The sequence below is a fragment of the Phycodurus eques genome, chromosome 15 (assembly GCF_024500275.1).
Source record: "Phycodurus eques isolate BA_2022a chromosome 15, UOR_Pequ_1.1, whole genome shotgun sequence".
Lineage (NCBI taxonomy): Eukaryota > Metazoa > Chordata > Actinopteri > Syngnathiformes > Syngnathidae > Phycodurus > Phycodurus eques.
Genome location: NC_084539.1, coordinates 11,322,867 through 11,341,827, shown reverse-complemented (window position 1 = coordinate 11,341,827; position 18,961 = coordinate 11,322,867). Strand labels below are relative to the sequence as shown.

Sequence of the window (18,961 nt, the reverse complement as noted above, 5' to 3'; positions counted from 1 at the left end):
ACCTATACCATTAATTTCGCGGGAGTCAACAAGTCATAATTAACCTTTCAGGGCTGTAAATGGAGCAGACAATGGCCAATCTCTACCATACTCAGGAATAAAAAAGTGCAGAATTATTACAAGCCTTGTAAAATCTGACAGAACCTCACACGAAGTTGTTCCACATATATAGTCTCTAAATTAAATACTACTACGACTACGACTACGACTATGAATACTACTACTACTACTACTACTACTACTAATAATAATAATAATAACAATTATTATTATTATTAACAGTACATTTAATTTCCACTTTGTGACATTAAAATAAAGTGCAGGATACAGCTGAATGAATGAAGAAAAGCAGGGAGTGAGAATGGATGGTGTGGAAAAACATAACTGTCCCATGGATTTGCAGATGGCTGTGGGAAGAAATGTTCAAACAAGAAACAGGCATCGTGAGTACATTCCTCACTCTAAGCCACATAAGCAGGTCCAGATGATTAGTGCTGGGAAGAGAGTCTGTACTCACTTTGACCTCTATATTGTATCCAGTTTTGAGGAGTAACTAATTACATGTAATAAGATTATGTAATTTAATTACAAAATGTATCTAATTGTAATTCATTACATTGATTGGAGAAAACCCATCCATCCATTTTCAACACCGCTTATCCTGGATTAGGGTCGCGGGGCGCTGGACCCTATCCCAGCTGACTTCGGGCGAAAGGCGGACAACACCCTAAATTGCCCTAAATTGGTCGCCAGTCAGTCGCAGGGCACATATAGACACGCACAACCATTCACACCCACATTCACACCATCACTGAGTGTGAATTGAACCCCCGCTGCCTGCACCAAAGTCAGGCAGGTGTACCACTACAGCATCAGTGACTTTAATTGTAGAAAATGTGTATTTAAATTACAGTGACTTTTGGAAATTTCCATATATATATATATATATATATATATATATATATATATATATATATATATATATATATATATATCCATCCATTTTCTGAGCCGCATCTCCTCACCAGGGTTGCGGGCGTGCTGGAGCCTATCCCAGCTATCATCGGGCAGGAGGCGGGGTACACCCAGAACTGGTTGCCAGCCAATCACAGGGCACATACAAACAAACAACCATTCGCACTCACATTCACACCTACGGGCAATTTAGAGTCTTCAATTAACCTAGCATGCATGTTTTTATTATGTTATAATTATATATATATACACAGCACTTCTGAATGGCTTAAAAAAAACCAAAATGAAGGTTTTGGGGTGACCTAGTTAAAGTTCAGACTTGAATCCGATTGAAATGCAGAGAACAAATTTCGTGTGCATGCATGCAAGTTCATGACAATAAAAGATGATTCTTCTTCTTCAAAATGCAGTGGCATGACCTTCAAAAGGGTGTTCATGATCGAAAACCCTCCATCTTTGCTGAATTCAAACAATTCTGCAAGGAAGAGTGGGCCAAAATATTTCCACACGGATGTGAAAGACTCATTGCCAGCGAGAGAAAATGCTTGATTTCAATTGTTGCTGCTGAGGATAGCCCAAGCAGTTATTAGGTTTGAGGGGGCCATTACTTTGTCACACAGGGCCAGGTAACTGAATATTTTTTTTTCCTTAATAAATGAAATCACCATTTAAAAACTGAATTTTAAATTCACTTGGGTTACATTTGTCTGATATTCACATTTGTTTGATGATCTTAAACGTTAAAGGGGGAAACTAAAAAATATAAGAATTTGAGAAGAGGGCCAATACTTTTTCATGGCACTGTATATATATAAGATTTCAGAACATATTATGAAGCTCAACCCTTCTTTAATGAGACACATATTGTGCTCTCACCAGCAACCGGACAAGCCTGAATCTGTTTTGAAATATTGATTTTATGTGCCCTCACAACCAGTGATTCTTATTAGTAGCTATATACAGTATAAAGTAAATATAGTATGTATATAAGTATAAATATAAATACAATATTTTTATCAGTATACATACATAATTATTATTTCCATTTATATATCAATATAGAATTCTAATTATTATTAAATAAGTGTAATTATTAAAACAACTAAATTTACAAATTATTTCAGTAATTTAAATAAATCATAAATAATTTTGAATAAATTCTTAGTTTTTTTCTCTACAGGGCAATTAAACTATGTCATTATGAAAATAAAAAATAATTATGTAATACAATTATTCAAAATGCATGTTGAAATCATTGTTCAAATAAAAATAATTGTTTAAAACCATTATAAAAATTAATCATTAAATCATAATTTTAAAAATATAAGCGGTTCAGAAAATCGATGGATGGATAATAATTGAAAACAAGTTAAATGCTTGAGCAATCCATACTGGATCCATCGCTGGCTTTAAACGGTAAAACAGTACCTCTAAGTGGAAGTACGGTGAAATTCATTTTCAGATTTCTATTTTGAGACATAATTAATTTTTAAAGTTATTTTTAAATGTTCTCAATATTTTATTTTTTTGTGCAAGACGATATGTAAAGATATAGACTTGCATAAAAGGTATAATAGGCAACAATAGGATATATTTTCTTCCAGTTTGTAAAATAATACATGGATTATTTGTCGGCTAAATGAATACATTTATAAATATAAATTAATGCCCATCGTGTTAACTAACGTGTTTATAATATATATAATATGTTGGAATACACAAAGAGATGAATAAGCGAGTGTTAGCACATTTAGAGGAGTTCGTTTATCCTAAACCACTCCAATAATACCCGGCCGCCTCGCCTGTAATCTTCCGGGTCGACATAAAGTTCGACCGAGCTGCATCCACAAAAAAGACACCTGAACCCTGCAAAGGTCAGTTGACTAATATGGCGTCAATTTCCCTTCTCTTTGATCGCTTTCCAATGTGCATTCTTGTCGTGGTGTGACGCGTGTACCTTTTTTTTTTCTTCCCCCATTTATTTCACGCTGATCCTGCGTGAGCGAGGCAGATGTGCATTTGTTAGCGGCTAGCATGCTAACTGCTGCTAGCTAGTCCCCCCGGCGAGAGAGGACACAATAAAATAATGAAAACATATTAATATTTTTTTTGTATAATTGTGGCTCGCGTGGGCGAGTTACCGCGGGGACGTTTTAATGAAAACACGTCTTTTCCACTGATTATTCTAATTCCTCGGGTCGTTTGAATGACACTGACAATGTGGCGTTTGCAAGCCATTGAATGGAACTAATAAAATAAAATTAAATATTATTATCATTTTTTAAAAATTGAGGCGTTAATCCATTAATTCACTGTGCTGATATAATTTACTGACACCGTTCCAGAACTGTGTGATATGATATTCTCTGCACAAGCAACTTTCACGAGTTAGTGAATCAGTGGACGTGTTGGTGACGTGGTAGTTTTATCACGACATCGAAAATTATTACATGTACCTGAACGCAGTCTCATTGGCAGCTTCACCTACTCTATCGATCTATCTATCCAACCGAATTTTATGTATTTGTTATCTTTTCGTCCAACCATCCAATATGGACGACTTCTTCACTTATAATTTAACCATACCATACCACATCGGCATTTGACATTCTGTGTTGATTGTGCAATTCTGATAACATTGACACTTTGGCTCATTTCCAATCAAGTGGACCAATATGACGTGACAACATTAAGCCAACTCTCTTATTCAATGTGTAAATGATTGTTAATGTTTTAGGAGCTGCAAATAAGGACACTTGACATTTAAATGTCAACACTAATAATGTCATGTCGGAGACGTAATAGCGAATTTCGAAACAAATCTTGCTCAGTGTATGTGGCACATGCAGAGGAAATATTGCAAAAATCAAATGGACCCCATTGACGACTTCACCGAGCAGTCAATTATTGCAGTTCTGCTTTCCTTTTGACCTTGGAATAGTATTTCAGACCATGTAGTCTGGCTGCCTTTGCTTGCAAGTGGCTCAGAATCTTCACCCAGCTAAGCTGTGTGGCCAATCAGAATGGCTCACTCACAGGCACATTTTCCGAAATAGTTGGATAACAAAAGCTTTACTGTGGTACCTCCACTTATGAGTGATCCAAATGAGTTGTTTGCGATAACGAGCCTCACTCGGCCAATTTTCTTGTCTTGAGTTGTGACAAAAATTTTAGTTATGAGCAATAGATGATGGTTGTGAACATCACAACAAGCGGCAGTTTGGCAGATAGTGAACCATTCTTCAAAAAAGAGGTGCTTGCTTCCTGTGGTTTATTGCCTCTCTATGTTGAAGTATAATGTAAAATTAACATAAAACAAAGAGAATTACACAGTGTATTTAACTAACCCACATTAACTTTGTCTTGCGAAAATCACTCAAAGGATGCTGATATTGACATGCTCTCTCCTTGTGTCCCCACAATACCTTTCTGTTTCCCCCAGGAGGAGTGCTGACTGCCCTGCTGACCTCCTGCTGTGTGTGTGTGTGTGTGTGTGTGCACCATGGCCAGCCTCCTACGCGTGATTGTGGCTGGCTGCTCGGCCCCTGTCTTCAGCGGGGCGTCCTGTTTAAAACTGCAGAGTGCCCCGGCTATCAAAACAACATGCGTACGATTTTTCAGGACCCATCACGCCCTCGGAAAATGTGCCAGTCCAGGTAGTGTAAAACACCTTGTAGGTATTGTGCTCATTAGGGTTGCAGGTAACTGGAGCATATCCCACTTGACTTTTGGCGAGAGGTGGGGTACATCCTGGACTGGCCACCAGCCACGGTCACACTCACGTTTATACCTATAGACAATTTAGAGTTTATATAGAGTTCAATTTAACATTTATTTGAAAATAGGAGGGTTTTACAAGACATAATGTTCTAAGCATTAAGACACAACACAAAACATAGGACCAGACGACACCTGTCCCGTCCCCGACCACATCCGATCACGTCCTTGGTCAAAGCGCCCTTCCATCGGATGTTGCTGAGTCATCTTCTTGAAGACGAGACATCTTTCTATCTAAATGTTGTCCATAATACTAATGCAAGCTACTAATGCAAGCTAAGCAAATAAATGATAACTTCTAAAATATATCTAACAACTGGTGATCTAAATTACTGGTAAGCAGAGTAAGCATTTTATAATTTACCCACCATATACTGGTTAGGGGAGGTTTCATGTACATAATCTACTGTATCCAGCTACTGTTTAGGCCAGTTTTTAAAATAGATTTTACATGGCAACTACTCATATTTAGGCGCCACGTTCTGACTCATGCAAGCAAGACTTCCACATAGGAGAGCTCTCTCTCTCTCTGTATATATATATATATATATATATATATATATATATTTCTCTCTCCATTAAACCATATAAATGTGTCATCTCCGCCTCATATTATTACAAAGACACAACAAATTAATGGATAACTAGTTTTGAAATCAGAGTTCAAGGATAATAGTTTGTTCAGCTATTGTTCAAGTTACTGTAAAGAGGGGTTTGGTAAGCAAAAAGAGCTTGAAATTTTGGTGAACAGTTAGGCAAGAGTCATGGAAGTTGCACCTGATTTGGCCCGTGGGCCTTAAGTTTGACACGTGCTAGATGCATGGAGTTGATGCTTTATGTTTTTCTCCATTTTAAGATCGAGACCGAGCCCTGTCGCAAACAGCGGGTGTTGTCTGTAGTGAATAGTTAATAGCTGGCTTACACAAGCTAGCAAAGTTAGCACATCAAATATGTAAAAAATACTTTCCCTCTTTCTAATATAAAAAGTTGTTTAGTTTCATCTTGATGTTGTTAGCCTGCCATAGATAAATGTGAATTGGCAGTGCTTTGTTTACAGACAAAACAAATATTAAAAGCTAGCCACCATCTTTTGTTTCTAGTGTTGCAGCAGTAGAGAACGTGTCAGCACTGCAGGACGAAGGACAACTTGTGTTTATGTCCAGTTAAATGCAAACGCAGTGGGAATTTTCCATAGGAGCCAGCATGGTGTAACTGCTACTTGAAGGCCAGACCTGACCAAGAGTCCTGAATGACTTTTGTTTTGTACAATGCGCAATATAGTAAAGAAAAAAGCTATTTGTTGTCTCTTAGACTTTATCTTGTATACTTCTTATTTGCTTTCTCATATTTCTGTCTTAAAATATGCGATTACTGTAGTAATATGCTTAGGCTAATATGCTTCTAGCACAGCTTCTGAGTCACAGTTTTTTGTGGCAACTCGTCAGTGAGCCAGCAAAGGTTGTCTGGTGTGCAATATGTATAGTAATACATACAGTATCGTTGTTAAATTTTATGAATGCACATAATAATTAGAATAATTATTGTTGACGTTAATGGGAATTAATAGCTGCTCTAATTGAAAAATGTATCGTTTGTCCTTTTGTTTCTCCAGGAATTCCATACAAGCAACTCACAGTTGGCGTCCCAAAAGAAATTTTCCAAAACGAGCGACGGGTGGCTTTGTCTCCTGGTGGTGTCCAGGCACTTATCAAGCAGGGGTTTAATGTCGTCGTGGAGGCCGGTGCAGGAGAGTCTTCAAAGTTCCGAGATCAGCAGTATGCCCAGGCTGGAGCTACAATTAAAGACCTTAAAGATGTATTTGCATCTGATGTGTTGGTCAAGGTAAGTCCTACATTGTCAAATGTCCTTCATCTAGAAATTAAGACAATGGACATTTCTGCGTTTGCACACCCAGTCAGGGAAATGATTACAGTGATGATAAAGCTGTAGAACAATACATTGTATTAAGGGGTGAATATAAATAAAGTACAATGTTTGACAGCACTGTACAAAACTAACATGCCATGAGCCTTCACAGACATCCAGGAACGACACACTTGATAACTCACATTGTGTTTAGTAAGTCACAAAAAGCTAAACGAAAAAACTTGTTTTTATCCGATATTTGAGTGACACGTTGGTTTGGCACCCTTGGCGAGCCCACCCATTTACAACCATTAATAAAGTATAGAAGTTTGTTTGTGTTAGTGTTTTAACCTCCAGAGGAAAGAGAAACTGAAACCTTTGAGCTGCTTCATACGTTACATTATACATATGTAGTACACTTAGTTGTAAGTTACAGTATTGCTGATAGATCTTACAGTATACATAATGAATGAATGAAATGTCAACTTTGCCATTTTATCACTTATTCATTGGAACCTACAGTAGAAACCCAATGTGGAATTGTACTGAAATTTTCTGTAGGGCTATATGGTGCTAACACTGTACTTACATGATACTACAACACCAATACTTTAAGGTAAACATGGATGGCAACACTTTGTTAGCCGACTGCACATTATGCTCTTCAAAATGGAAGAACTCTGCTCGGGCGAGCACCAAGTTTCTTGAGCCCTGTCGCCGGCTCAGGCCGAGCTAGCCGCGCTCCTGTCACGAAGGCACTGCAGCGCGGTACAAGAGAAGTAAGCAATGATGTGATAATGTATCACTTCAGTTTTTTATTTTGTTTTAAGTTGTGGTATTCTCAAGAAGTATTGTTTATCTTTTTACTCACTTTATTTTGTAGTTAACGCAGAGATAAAATGGCATCCATATTCCTAATAGACACTTGGACTTCACTCGTCTTATTTTGTCTTTGTCTCTTATCTAATGTATGTACTTCTTTTACCTAGAACGCCCTAGTGTTTAGATTGAAACACCACACAACTGAAATGACTTTTGTTGTAGACTACATTTATGTGAAATTTGTTGAAAGACTTAGGAAAAACTTGCAGTTCGATGTTAAAATTTTGTTACTCTAATAGGTGCTATATCGAACTTATGCCATGCTCAAGAAAAGTCTGTTTTTGAATAATATTTGACTAAAATAAAACACATTTTCATCCCAAATTTCAAAACATGGTATTTATCAAGTACTCTATCGGCGAGTACTTGGCCTGAAAAAAGTGTTATCGATGCATCCCTAATTTTTAAGGTAAAATATGCTTCTAAATTCACACAAAACATAAGCATGCCGCACAAGCCTTCAGTTTAGCAGTATCAAAAAATCGGTTAACTTATTTTTACGCTTGTGTGACTAACCTGTAAAAATGTCAATCAACTTCACATTATGCCTTTGTCATGAATGTTAATACTGAGTAGTTAACATATGTGGTTAACTTTATTTTTTTGATTTACTGTAATTACAAAAGTGCAAATAGACAGGTTTACTGTCGTCGCATCGAATTTGTGGCTCCCTGACGAATGTGGTAAGAGGGTCCGTTCATCACAGCTTGCAGCTTTTATTGTAATTATTTTCACTCATTTTTATCAGTGTCAGTCTTACTCAATCAAATAATATACCAATGATGCCCAGGTGTTGCCTAGGAGCCCTTACTGAAGTACCTAAATTTATGTGGAGATTGCTGTGATGTATTAAGCATTGTTTTTGGCTCAGTGACAGACTTTCTGGACATTTAAACACCATTTCTGGTGACAAAAGAGTTACTGTCTCCCACAACTGGTCTGCTCATCCCTTCCATACAATCTGCTTCCAGGTCCGTGCTCCTGTTTTCAACCCCGACTTGGGTATCCATGAGGTGGAGCTGATGAAGGACGCTGCGACTTTGATCAGCTTCATCTACCCAGCTCAAAATCCCGAGCTGATGGACATGCTGTCTCAGAAGAAAACCACTGTCCTGGCTATGGACCAGGTACCCAGAGTCACCATCGCCCAGGGTTACGATGCCCTCAGCTCCATGGCAAACATTGCTGGGTGGGTACTTTGTGGCTTTGATGGTGGCTGGTTATGTAGTTAAATATCTGTAATACAGTTGGTCCTCAGTATACGCTGGCCCCAACATATGACACTTAGAGGGTTAGAAATGGCACATGAATACGTCATTACACGGCACAAGAAGCAACTCTGTTACTGCCATACTTACTGTTTTTCATTGTTTTTCATACAAATATTTACTCTAATTATGAATTTACTACTGCGTTAGTGATAAACAACACTGCCTTTCAACCTACATACAAATTCGGGTTACACCACTGCCATAGAAACAGAACTAAAAAATTTAGGACCCTGCTAACATATTGCACGGTACAGTGCTTAATGACTAAATTAAATGCATTTCAATCCCCTTCTCTTTAGGTACAAGGCTGTTGTGCTGGCTGCAAACAACTTTGGCCGTTTTTTCACGGGACAAATCACTGCAGCTGGGAAAGTGCCACCCGCCAAGGTATGTGTACAATGTATTTGTTGTTTACCGTATTTGGCACTCTATTTTTTTATTTCTTTTTATGATTTAAACTTTAATTATCCAGGTAAAAGACTCATTGCGGGTGTGGTCTCATTTCCAGTGGTGACCTGGCCAAGCAGTCTGCAGCATACTTCTCACAAAACATACTGTATCACAAAAGCAAACTGTACATCGGATGGTTTTACAAACTCCAATTCTAATGAAGTTGTGTAAAATGTAAATAGAAACAAGAATACAATGATTTGCAAATGATTTTGACCCTATATTCAAATTGAATGCATTACAAAATTCTAAAAAGTTGGGGCAAGGGCAACAAAAGACAGGTGTTTTTAAACATTACTCAATTTTCCCAATTTGGAACACACTACAGGTGAATGGGTTAATTGGAAACAGGTCAATGTCATTGTTGTGTATAAAAGGAGCAACCCCAAAAGGCTCAGTTGTTTACAAGCAATGATGGGGTGAGTTGCACCACTTTATGAATGCAAGCAAATAGTCCCACAGTTTAAGAACAAGCTCTGTCAATGTTCAATTGCAAGGAACTTAGGGATTCCATCATCTACAGTTGTTAAGATCATCAAAGGTTTCAGAGAATCTGGAGAAATCTCCTCACGTAAGCTACAAGGCCGAAAACCAACATTGAGAGTCAAGGACCTTCGATCCCTCAGGTGACACTGGATTAAAAACTGGTATCATTGTGTAAAGGATATTGCCACATGGGCTCGGGAACGCTTCAGAAAGCCATTGTCAGTTAACACAGTTCATTGCTACATCTATAAGTTAAATTAAAACTCTACTTTGCAAAGTGAAAGCCATATGCGTATCAACAACACCCAGAAACGCTGCTGGCTTCTCGCAGTGCAAAATATGACAAATGAGACCCCAGACTGTAGAGCAATTGAAGGAACCTTAATTTAGTCTGTGGTCAAGTGTGTCAAATGCTTTGCATTGCTTGGAAGATACATCAGTGTTCAACTTCAGTTATATCTTGCATGTAATTAGGTGCTAATCATTGGAGGCGGAGTGGCTGGACTAGCAGCAGCCGGCAGCGCCAGAGCCATGGGAGCCATAGTTCGAGGCTTTGATACCAGGTTTGTTTCTGTTTCACACATCTTTGACATGCACACACACATACAAAAACAAAAAAACTTGGGACCAGTCATCATTCTCTTTTCCAGGGCGGATGCTTTGGATCAGTTCAAGTCTTTGGGTGCCGAGCCGCTGGAGGTAGACTTCAAGGAGTCTGGAGAGGGGCAAGGAGGCTACGCCAAAGTGATGTCAAAAGAGTTCATTGAGGCCGAGATGAAGCTGTTTGCCAAACAGTGTCAGGAGGTGGACATTGTTATCAGCACCGCACTCATTCCTGGTATGTGCGGAAACAGAGTGTCTCAGATGTTAGAAATCCTCCTAACTTCATGAATATTGAATATGCAAAATTAACTTTGTTTTCACGTCAGGTAAGCGGGCCCCCATCCTTATCACCAAACCAATGATAGAGAGCATGAAGGACGGATCTGTGGTGGTGGATCTGGCTGCTGAGGCCGGAGGAAACATCGAGACCACAGTGCCCGGGGAGCTGTCTGTACACAATGTGCGTGCACCTGAGAGTTACTCACTCATTACAGATTAAGTGTTTAAAAAAAAAAAAAAAAAAAGACTGTCTCTAAGTGTGGTCACTCTTGTTTTTGTAGGGTGTGACCCATATTGGCTACACAGATCTGCCCAGCCGCTTGCCCACACAGTCCAGTACACTTTACTCGAACAACATCACAAAGCTGATCCGCGCCATAAGTCCTGACAAGGACAACTTTTACCTTGATGTCAAGGATGTGTTCGACTTCGGGACCATGGGTCACGTTGTCAGAGGCTCGGTTGTCATGCAGGTACAAAATGTGAACATACCTGCATGAGTTTGACACCTCTGAGTTTGACACCTGTGATTTAGAGCAATGATTCCCAACCACTGTACCGCTCCAAATTAGTGTGCTGTGGGAGATCAACAGGTGTACTGGAGGAAATCATCAAATTTGTTTAAATTACTCTGAGAATGATTCGATGTATACTGCAATGTACCTTTGTTTGTCAATGTCATCCGTATGGTGACAGGCAGAACAATTATATGCTCTCCCACTAGATTGCAGAAGGTGCAGTTAACCTGTGAATTCACCTGTTACTACTAAAACAATCATTGCTTTTGAGTTCAAAATAGATAGGCCCAGATTTCGTACTAAATATGTAAATTTGCGAATGATTTGAGACCTGATCATTATTATTTCAGTATACTGTAGATACTTTTTGACATGTTCTTTTTGTGGTGTGCCATAGCATTTTTCTAAAGGAAAATGTGTGCCCTCGCTCAATAAAGGTCTGGAAGCTGATTTAGAGCAAGGCAAACACCATGTGTTTTCCTCAGATGGTCGCTAGGTGTCACCTTTACAACAATTTACAGTTATGCATACCCAGAAAGCCATTACCCTCAAATGTAACTACAGTTGTTTCAATGTTTATAAACTTATTTAGTTGTTGTCGTTCAAAAAAATCTACTACTTTCATGTTATATATATTATATTATTATTTAATACAGCATAATGGTTAGGACGATGGCCATACAGTTAAGAAATCCCGGGTTTGATGCGTGGGTAGTTCACCTTCACCCAGTTTTCCAAAATATATATATAGGTTAACTATAAATAAATACAGTGGACCCCCACTATTTGCAGGGGATAGGGACCAGGCCCGACTGCAAATAGCAAAAATCCGCGGATAATTGATGCCCATTATATTTGCATTGAAGTGTGTGTGTGTGTGTACACAGTCCCCTCCAAAAGTATCGGAATGCCAAGGTCAATTTATTTTGTTTTTGATTAATTAACTTTTAACAACTTGGCATAAAAATCTGACCTGAACAAGAAAAATGGATGTCATTTTTGGATTCAGCAATGCAAAATTGTCCTAAAGTCAGTTGAAAAAAACATAGACAACTTACAAAAGTAATTGTTACCCTTTGTTATTTTACTTGGTGGAGGTAACAAGATGTGACTGCAACATGGGTATTATGGTAGGAAGGAAGTATAATGTACAATTTTACCCTACGACACCTCAATAATGACTATATTTTTAACTTGGTATACTTGACAGTCAGTCAAAGTGAGTGTTGTTATCCTTCTAAAAGTAGAAAGGAAGCTCTCGTATTGGATCTCATTAGATTGTGGATTTATTTATTTTTTTGTGGCCAACAAGTGTTGGTTACAGGCTTTGAATTGATGCATGACCTCTGCTTTATTACCAGTCATGGCAGAGGTGATGCATATCTTATATTTTTTCCAACCACACTTTGTCATCCATCCTCATCATATTGTTGAGAAGCTTTTTGTGCTTTTATCAGTTTTGGGCCAGGGTCTATTCATTTCTTTCCAGTAAACTAATGATCTATTTTGTCTGTATCTACTTACTGGACATGTTGTGCATCTTATAAATGATGGATTAAAAACAGATATCACTTGTGCTTCCAAGTGTACCATTAGTTTGCCGACTTTGATGTTATTCGTCTAATGTTACATAGATTTAAGGTCATTAGGCTTTCAGAGGAAACCAAAACTTAGTCATTCAAAACTTAGCCATTGCTTCGTAAAAGTCTTTGATCAATGATTACCCTCATTCCTAGCCCAGCTTTTATCTTTCCTTTCTGCTTTTCCTTACTTTTCTGTTGTGCCACACCTTGTGTTTATTTGCATTTTCAGAATGGAAACATCCTCTTCCCGGCTCCACAGCCCAACAACATGCCCACCGCTGCTCCTCCGAAGCCGAAGTCTGTCAGGGAACTGAAGGCCGAGAAGACTTCCCAAATCTCTCCCTTCAGGGCAACTCTCACTTCTGCTAGCGCGTACACTGGAGGTCAGTTTGCTGAATGTGTCATTTAAAGTGTGAAGAAAGTTCAGAGCTCTCAACATGGGCACCCCTCTGGACTTAATTTTGCTTTAATTTTCATCATTGGACTCGTGGGTCAGTTTTAGGGAGGCCGGGGTCTGCTGTGAGGTGGAGGTTAATCATCAGCTCTCTTAGGTCAGCGTTGGAATGTGCACGGGAGGTGTGAAGTGTCACAGGCAGATTAAAGCGAGCGCACACACACTCACAGCCAAAAACGGGCACTCTCTTAGTGTCAGGAAGTGCTCTGTATAAAAGCGGTGTTGCGCTGAGCGTTCGTTTGAAGTGACACCGCCGCCACGGCTCCCCGCAGTACCACACAGGCCACTCTATAAGTGTGCCACATGTACTTAATTGCAGATCACACATTGGTCACTACCCCGCCGCATAGCCACCATCGTTAGGTGCTCTTTATGTGCACGCCGACATCTCGCCGCGCGCTGTCTACCTGCTCATTAGCTTTAATGTATAATTGAGTCATTTAGAATAATAAACTGCCTGATTTTGGGAGTGCTAGGGGGCTGAGAGTTTCTCACATGCTTATGGGAAATTAGAAAAACATGCATATGCCTATGTGGGCCATCTACTATTATTGATTAGGCTAAAACAGTTCTGCAACTGTTTAAAGCAGTGGTTCTCAAAGTTTTTACACCAAGTACCACCTCAAAAAGTACTTGGGTCTCCAAAGTACCACCATCATGAGCAACATTAAAATGCATAACATAACAGAAGTCTTAGTGTTCATCCAAAACGATGCTGAGTTTTTATTCCTACAAAGTATATTTCTCAGTGTAAGCCACGGCAACATTCAGTTTGAACATTAATACTGCTCTTAAATATAGGGAAAGGTGAAAGATGTTAATTGAATCATTATTTAATTACAAGTAAGTTAAATAAAAAATCTGCTCAAATGTTTGAAAACAAACTGTTCTTAAAGATTAAATGCAAATGAATTGTACTGTACTTAAGTTGAATACAACTAGACTATACTTAAAATAAATGGACCGTACTTGAAAAGTACAAAAAATGCACTGGATTAAGGGCGGGGGCATGACTTCTCACTCTAATAAGTGCAATTGTAGTGCAGGTTTTATGTTGTAAATATTATTTGTATTGAATTCAGTGATTCTTTCGTGTACCACACTACGTGAATCACTTGTTTGAAGGTTAAAAATGCTCAAAAACCTGCCAAGTGGTTGGCACATGTGCCTCACAGTTCTGAAGGTCAGGGTCTCAATCTTGGCTTCAACCTTCCTGTTCTCCCCAGGTTTGATTTGTGGCTTGTCTCAGAGTACTCCGGCTTCCTCCTCCATCCCGAAAACATGCGTGTTGAGTTCACTGAAGATCTAAATTGTCCTTAGCTTTGAATGTGAGTGTGAGTGGTTTGTTTGTCTATATGTGCCCTACGATTGGCTGGCGACCAGTACATGGTGCACCCCACTTCGCTCCCAGATTCACCTGGATAAGCTCCAGCTCTATAGAAAATGGATAGGCTCAATTCCTCTTTCAATGCTAGCAGCTCTATTTGCTGCTCAATCAACAGGCAATCAGACACAATTGACAGAATAGTTAACGATCAGTGAATCTTTTATGCTTGTTTATGTAATTTCATATATATTTTAACATATTTCACTGTGGCAATGTTTATTTACTATTGTCCACTGTTGAACTGTTCCCCTCCTTTGTGTCAGGCTTTGCCACGCTGTTGGGTTTGGGTCTGGCGGCTCCTAATGCCGCCTTCACGCAGATGGTCACCACCTTCGGCTTGGCAGGCATCGTGGGTTACCACACCGTTTGGGGCGTCACCCCTGCACTCCACTCACCGCTCATGTCCGTCACCAATGCCATCTCAGGTTAGTTGTGTGCATAATTATTTATTTTTTTTTGCACATGGTATAATTTTGATGCATCAATGCACTGCCTCAATTCATGATGCTCATTTTCATTCATTGCAATATTATGACTTCTACAGTACTTGTACTGTTTTATAAGTCATAACTGTAAGAGGAATCAATTTACACATTCTGCTCTTTTTATCCCAAAATAAAACAAAAGAAAATATTTCATGGATAGAAATGCGGCAGGGAATGACAAAATGTTAAAATCTTTCAAATGTGTGCTGTGTGTACATTAATGAGGAAAGAATGAACATAAATTATTTTAACAAATGGCTGCAATATAACAAAGAGTGAAAATTTTAAGGGGTCTGAAAACTTTCCGTACCCACTGTGTGCGTGTAATTGATATAGGTGACTACTTCACACACAATGAAATAGTGACTACTTCACACACAATGAAATGGTTTACAAGATTTTTTTTTATTAGTTTGGTACAGGGGAAAATGAAAAAACTTCCTCATTTTATAAATGTATGCCGCCATTTACGCAATAAAATTAGGGCTGGGAATTTCAAAATAAGAGCAAGAAAATAAAAAAAGTGTTGCATGTTCAAATAAAGTGCTTAACCAGAATAATTCTTTTAAATAAACTAACAAAATAGAGAGAATACTTGTTTTGATCATATGGGTAGAAGCAAAATCATCCATTTGTTAAAAAAAGAAACTTTGGGGGTGCGGATTATACATGGGTGGGCATTATACACTAGAGCTTACGGTACCTCTCTGCTCTCGAGCCAGCGCTGTTAACATAACAAATACGTGGGTCTTCCACATGGAGGCAACCAATCAGAGAAACGCTGTCAAATATGGACAAAGCCGATACAAAACTGGATCAAAGCTGTCAGAGGGGCTTTTTCTGGACACTTGTATGACAAAACCAAGGTGTTTTTTTTGTTTTGTTTTTTTTATAAATAAAATGGACTTTTATACTATGGAGGTCTAAATGGCCAAAATATGGGACCTTTAGGCATCCAATTTGATTGCCCTGATTTTGTCTTCTCTCTGCTTCTCGGTATCCCTGTGTAATTTGTGAGGGAAGTACAATTTTTAGTCATCTAAAAGACAGGTACTCTCTGCTTTCCGAGTCCAAATAAAACCTTAAAAGATCGTGCCCCCGTTGTGGACTGCTGCTTAACACAATGGGGTCCAAAGGTCAGGGAGGTAAGTGCACGTGTGTTCTCGCCGCTTTGATCACCCTGACGACCCACGCTGAGGTAGGAAGTAACACACCAGCGGTGATCTTTGGGGTCAGGGTGGTCTCTTACTCATTTAGTCGTACATGCACGCTGCTTCCCCAGACATCAGAGTGGGGCCGCAGAGCCTCGGTGGGAACTAACGTGGACACTTTTCACGTCCTTTAAAAAATTTATTGGCCACAAGGCCTGTGCTGCTTTTATGTGCACATCTTTGCTCGTCTTATATGTGCCTCAGGGACACATTTCATATTCTACCCTTTGAGTCTTTAGACACAAATTTTTAAATACTAGTGTTCTAAAAAGGAAAAAGTGTCAAGTTTCTTCGAAGGGAACAAAATGCAATACGAGCTTCAGTAGACACAACGGCCTGATTTGATGAGATTTGTGTGCCATAATGTAAAATTACGTTGGGAAAATGTAGTGTTAAATTTATAATCCGTATCAAACCCCAGATGAAATTTACTGCCTCTGAAGGCACATAGCAAATTTTGGTTCAACTCAAGTAAGATTTGGTAGTTTTATGATTTTGTATGTATGTACAGTCTGTTAGCATAGATCATAGATCACTTAAGACTGTGAGTCCCGGGATGCATGTCATAGAAACAATGAGTCCCAGCCCCACAACAATGAGTCCTTTGCAATTTATCATCCCAGAATACAGATACAGTAATTCTCCGCCATATCACAGGTCTTGCTTCGCGGTCTACTATACTGCAGATTTTTATTGCAGTTGTGACTCTCTCTTATACTGTTTGAACAATATTTTTATCCATTGCTCTTGCTCTCTCTCTCAATATAATGTTTAGGCCTGTCACAATAGAAAATTTCTTTGAACAATATATTTTCCCAGAAACTTTAATGATAAACACTTGTTTTTATTATTATTATTTTTTTTTAAAATGCCACTGATTTAATAATATTAGAGCATAATAAAGAATTGTACAAGTTTTTTTTTTTTTTTTTGGTTCATAATGGCCTTTCACATACAAGCACAAATTCCCACTGATAAGTACAAACAAAAATGACACTGATTGTTCCTTTTTTAAACACTGTTTGTTCCAAATGTTCTCTTGCTTTACTGGTCATCTTCTGATCTTTCTGTCTTTTACTCAACTTCTTTTTTTGGCTATGGTGTGGGTCCGTATGGGACTGTTTCTGGGTCCGAACGCAGACTGCGGTCCGTCAGTGAGTGACCTGTTCCGATTGAGTGAGCCAGAGCGAGATGATTAGCTTGCTAGCCAGTTAGCTCATGGGCTAGCAAACTTAATAGTTAACTTTCCCTGAAGTGTCCCAGTTGTGTGCATCTACGGATCCAAAGCCGTTCCGCCAACGGCTCGCTGCGTCGTGAGCGATGCGGTGAAAATCTATCGAGTCTGGAAAAAGTCGGTTGTATTTTTGGAACGATAACCCGCCCTCCTCTGTCTCTGATTGGCTAGCACCAACACATGATTTGTATTTTAGTGGATAATGATTCACTGAAACACTTCAGCAACACACTCACCCGCAGGTAAGCAATGCTGTGCATTGATGGATGCAGATTGATCATATTTTATGCGTCCCTGCTCATTTTTGCTCATCTCAGACGCAGGACGCACATAAAACACGATCCCTGTATTAGAATGATTTTTCAGCCATAAAGAGAGAGAAGACTTTTTGTGTCATCAATGACTGGATTTTGGTCACATTTTAATGGAATGATCTCTGCCAGTCATAAATAAAAAGGTAACTGTAAACATAAAGTTTCAGTCAAACAAACAAAAACCAGGATCACGTCAACTTCAATCGTGGTTGGATTGGGCAGAAATATTTTTGAACCAACAGCTGAAGGAGTTATGCATCATGTTCAGTTAATTTTCGAAATTTATTTATTTCTTTATTTTCACTACCCCCATTCTTCTCGTCAACCCTCGCCTTTTGCCCATTGTGCATTATTGTTGCATTATGAATACACAGGCACGCACACACAATCACTCATAACTTACAGACAATAGGGAATAATATTGGAATTTTGAGTTTGGTTCAGACATTTTTCTAGAACTGGGCGCATAGTTGGTCAGACACTGTTCAATGGGACAACCTCTTGACAGGAAAACTTCAATCTGAGAATCTCCATTTACTCCCCATCGCTGTGTTTGCTGCCTAATTTTGTTGAATAGTGACCCGAAACATACTATGAAGCAAATCTTCAATGCAGCATCCAAAATATCCGGTATCGCATTGCTAAATATGACGTAAAATTTGTTTTTTGGCATTGTTTAAATGGTTATTTGGGACTGTTTCATCATGTTAAATTGTTTATATGTGCAAGTTTTAACTTGACTTCCTGTTTTAAGCTTGTAGCCGATGAGGCTCAAGGTTAGTGTTTGTGATACTGAGAGACATTTATGTGAATTTTGTCCCAATTCATTGTGATGTAAAGTTGCTACGGTGAAGTTTTTAGCTCAGTTATATTAAGTGCTTTAAAAAACAAAAAACAAAAAAAAACTTTTTTTTTTTTTGTGGGTCATCTGCACTTACGTTGGTTTGAAGACTAAAATAAACGCTAAAAAACATCAGTGCAAGCAACCGTTTACCTTGTTAGCTGTCTCAATGTTGGGATAGACTTATTTTATTGTTTTACTCACCCAATTTACTGAGAGTTGACTTCCCTGAAGCTCCGTGCGGTGTGGGCGGAGGCTCGGCGCACATCAGACGCTACACATAGTGAAAACCTTCTTTGCACAATGTAATTTTATTCCAAGTGTTGCAATGAGGTGACTGGTCAT

The 18,961-nt window shown here is 38.8% G+C and overlaps 1 protein-coding gene across 1 annotated transcript in view; it reads left to right on the top strand.

Moving 5' to 3' along the window:
* The first annotated feature begins 2,763 nt into the window (after nt 1-2,763).
* nnt (nicotinamide nucleotide transhydrogenase) overlaps nt 2,764-18,961 on the top strand; it is a 38,441-nt gene continuing 22,243 nt past the window's right edge. The window contains exons 1-11 of the mRNA XM_061699163.1: nt 2,764-2,849; nt 4,418-4,631; nt 6,365-6,594; nt 8,472-8,689; nt 9,071-9,158; nt 10,182-10,270; nt 10,358-10,545; nt 10,637-10,770; nt 10,871-11,062; nt 12,920-13,073; nt 14,795-14,956. Coding sequence (XP_061555147.1) covers nt 4,478-4,631; nt 6,365-6,594; nt 8,472-8,689; nt 9,071-9,158; nt 10,182-10,270; nt 10,358-10,545; nt 10,637-10,770; nt 10,871-11,062; nt 12,920-13,073; nt 14,795-14,956 — 1,609 coding nt within the window. The 5' untranslated portion in view covers nt 2,764-2,849; nt 4,418-4,477. The remainder of the gene's footprint in view (nt 2,850-4,417; nt 4,632-6,364; nt 6,595-8,471; nt 8,690-9,070; nt 9,159-10,181; nt 10,271-10,357; nt 10,546-10,636; nt 10,771-10,870; nt 11,063-12,919; nt 13,074-14,794; nt 14,957-18,961) is intronic.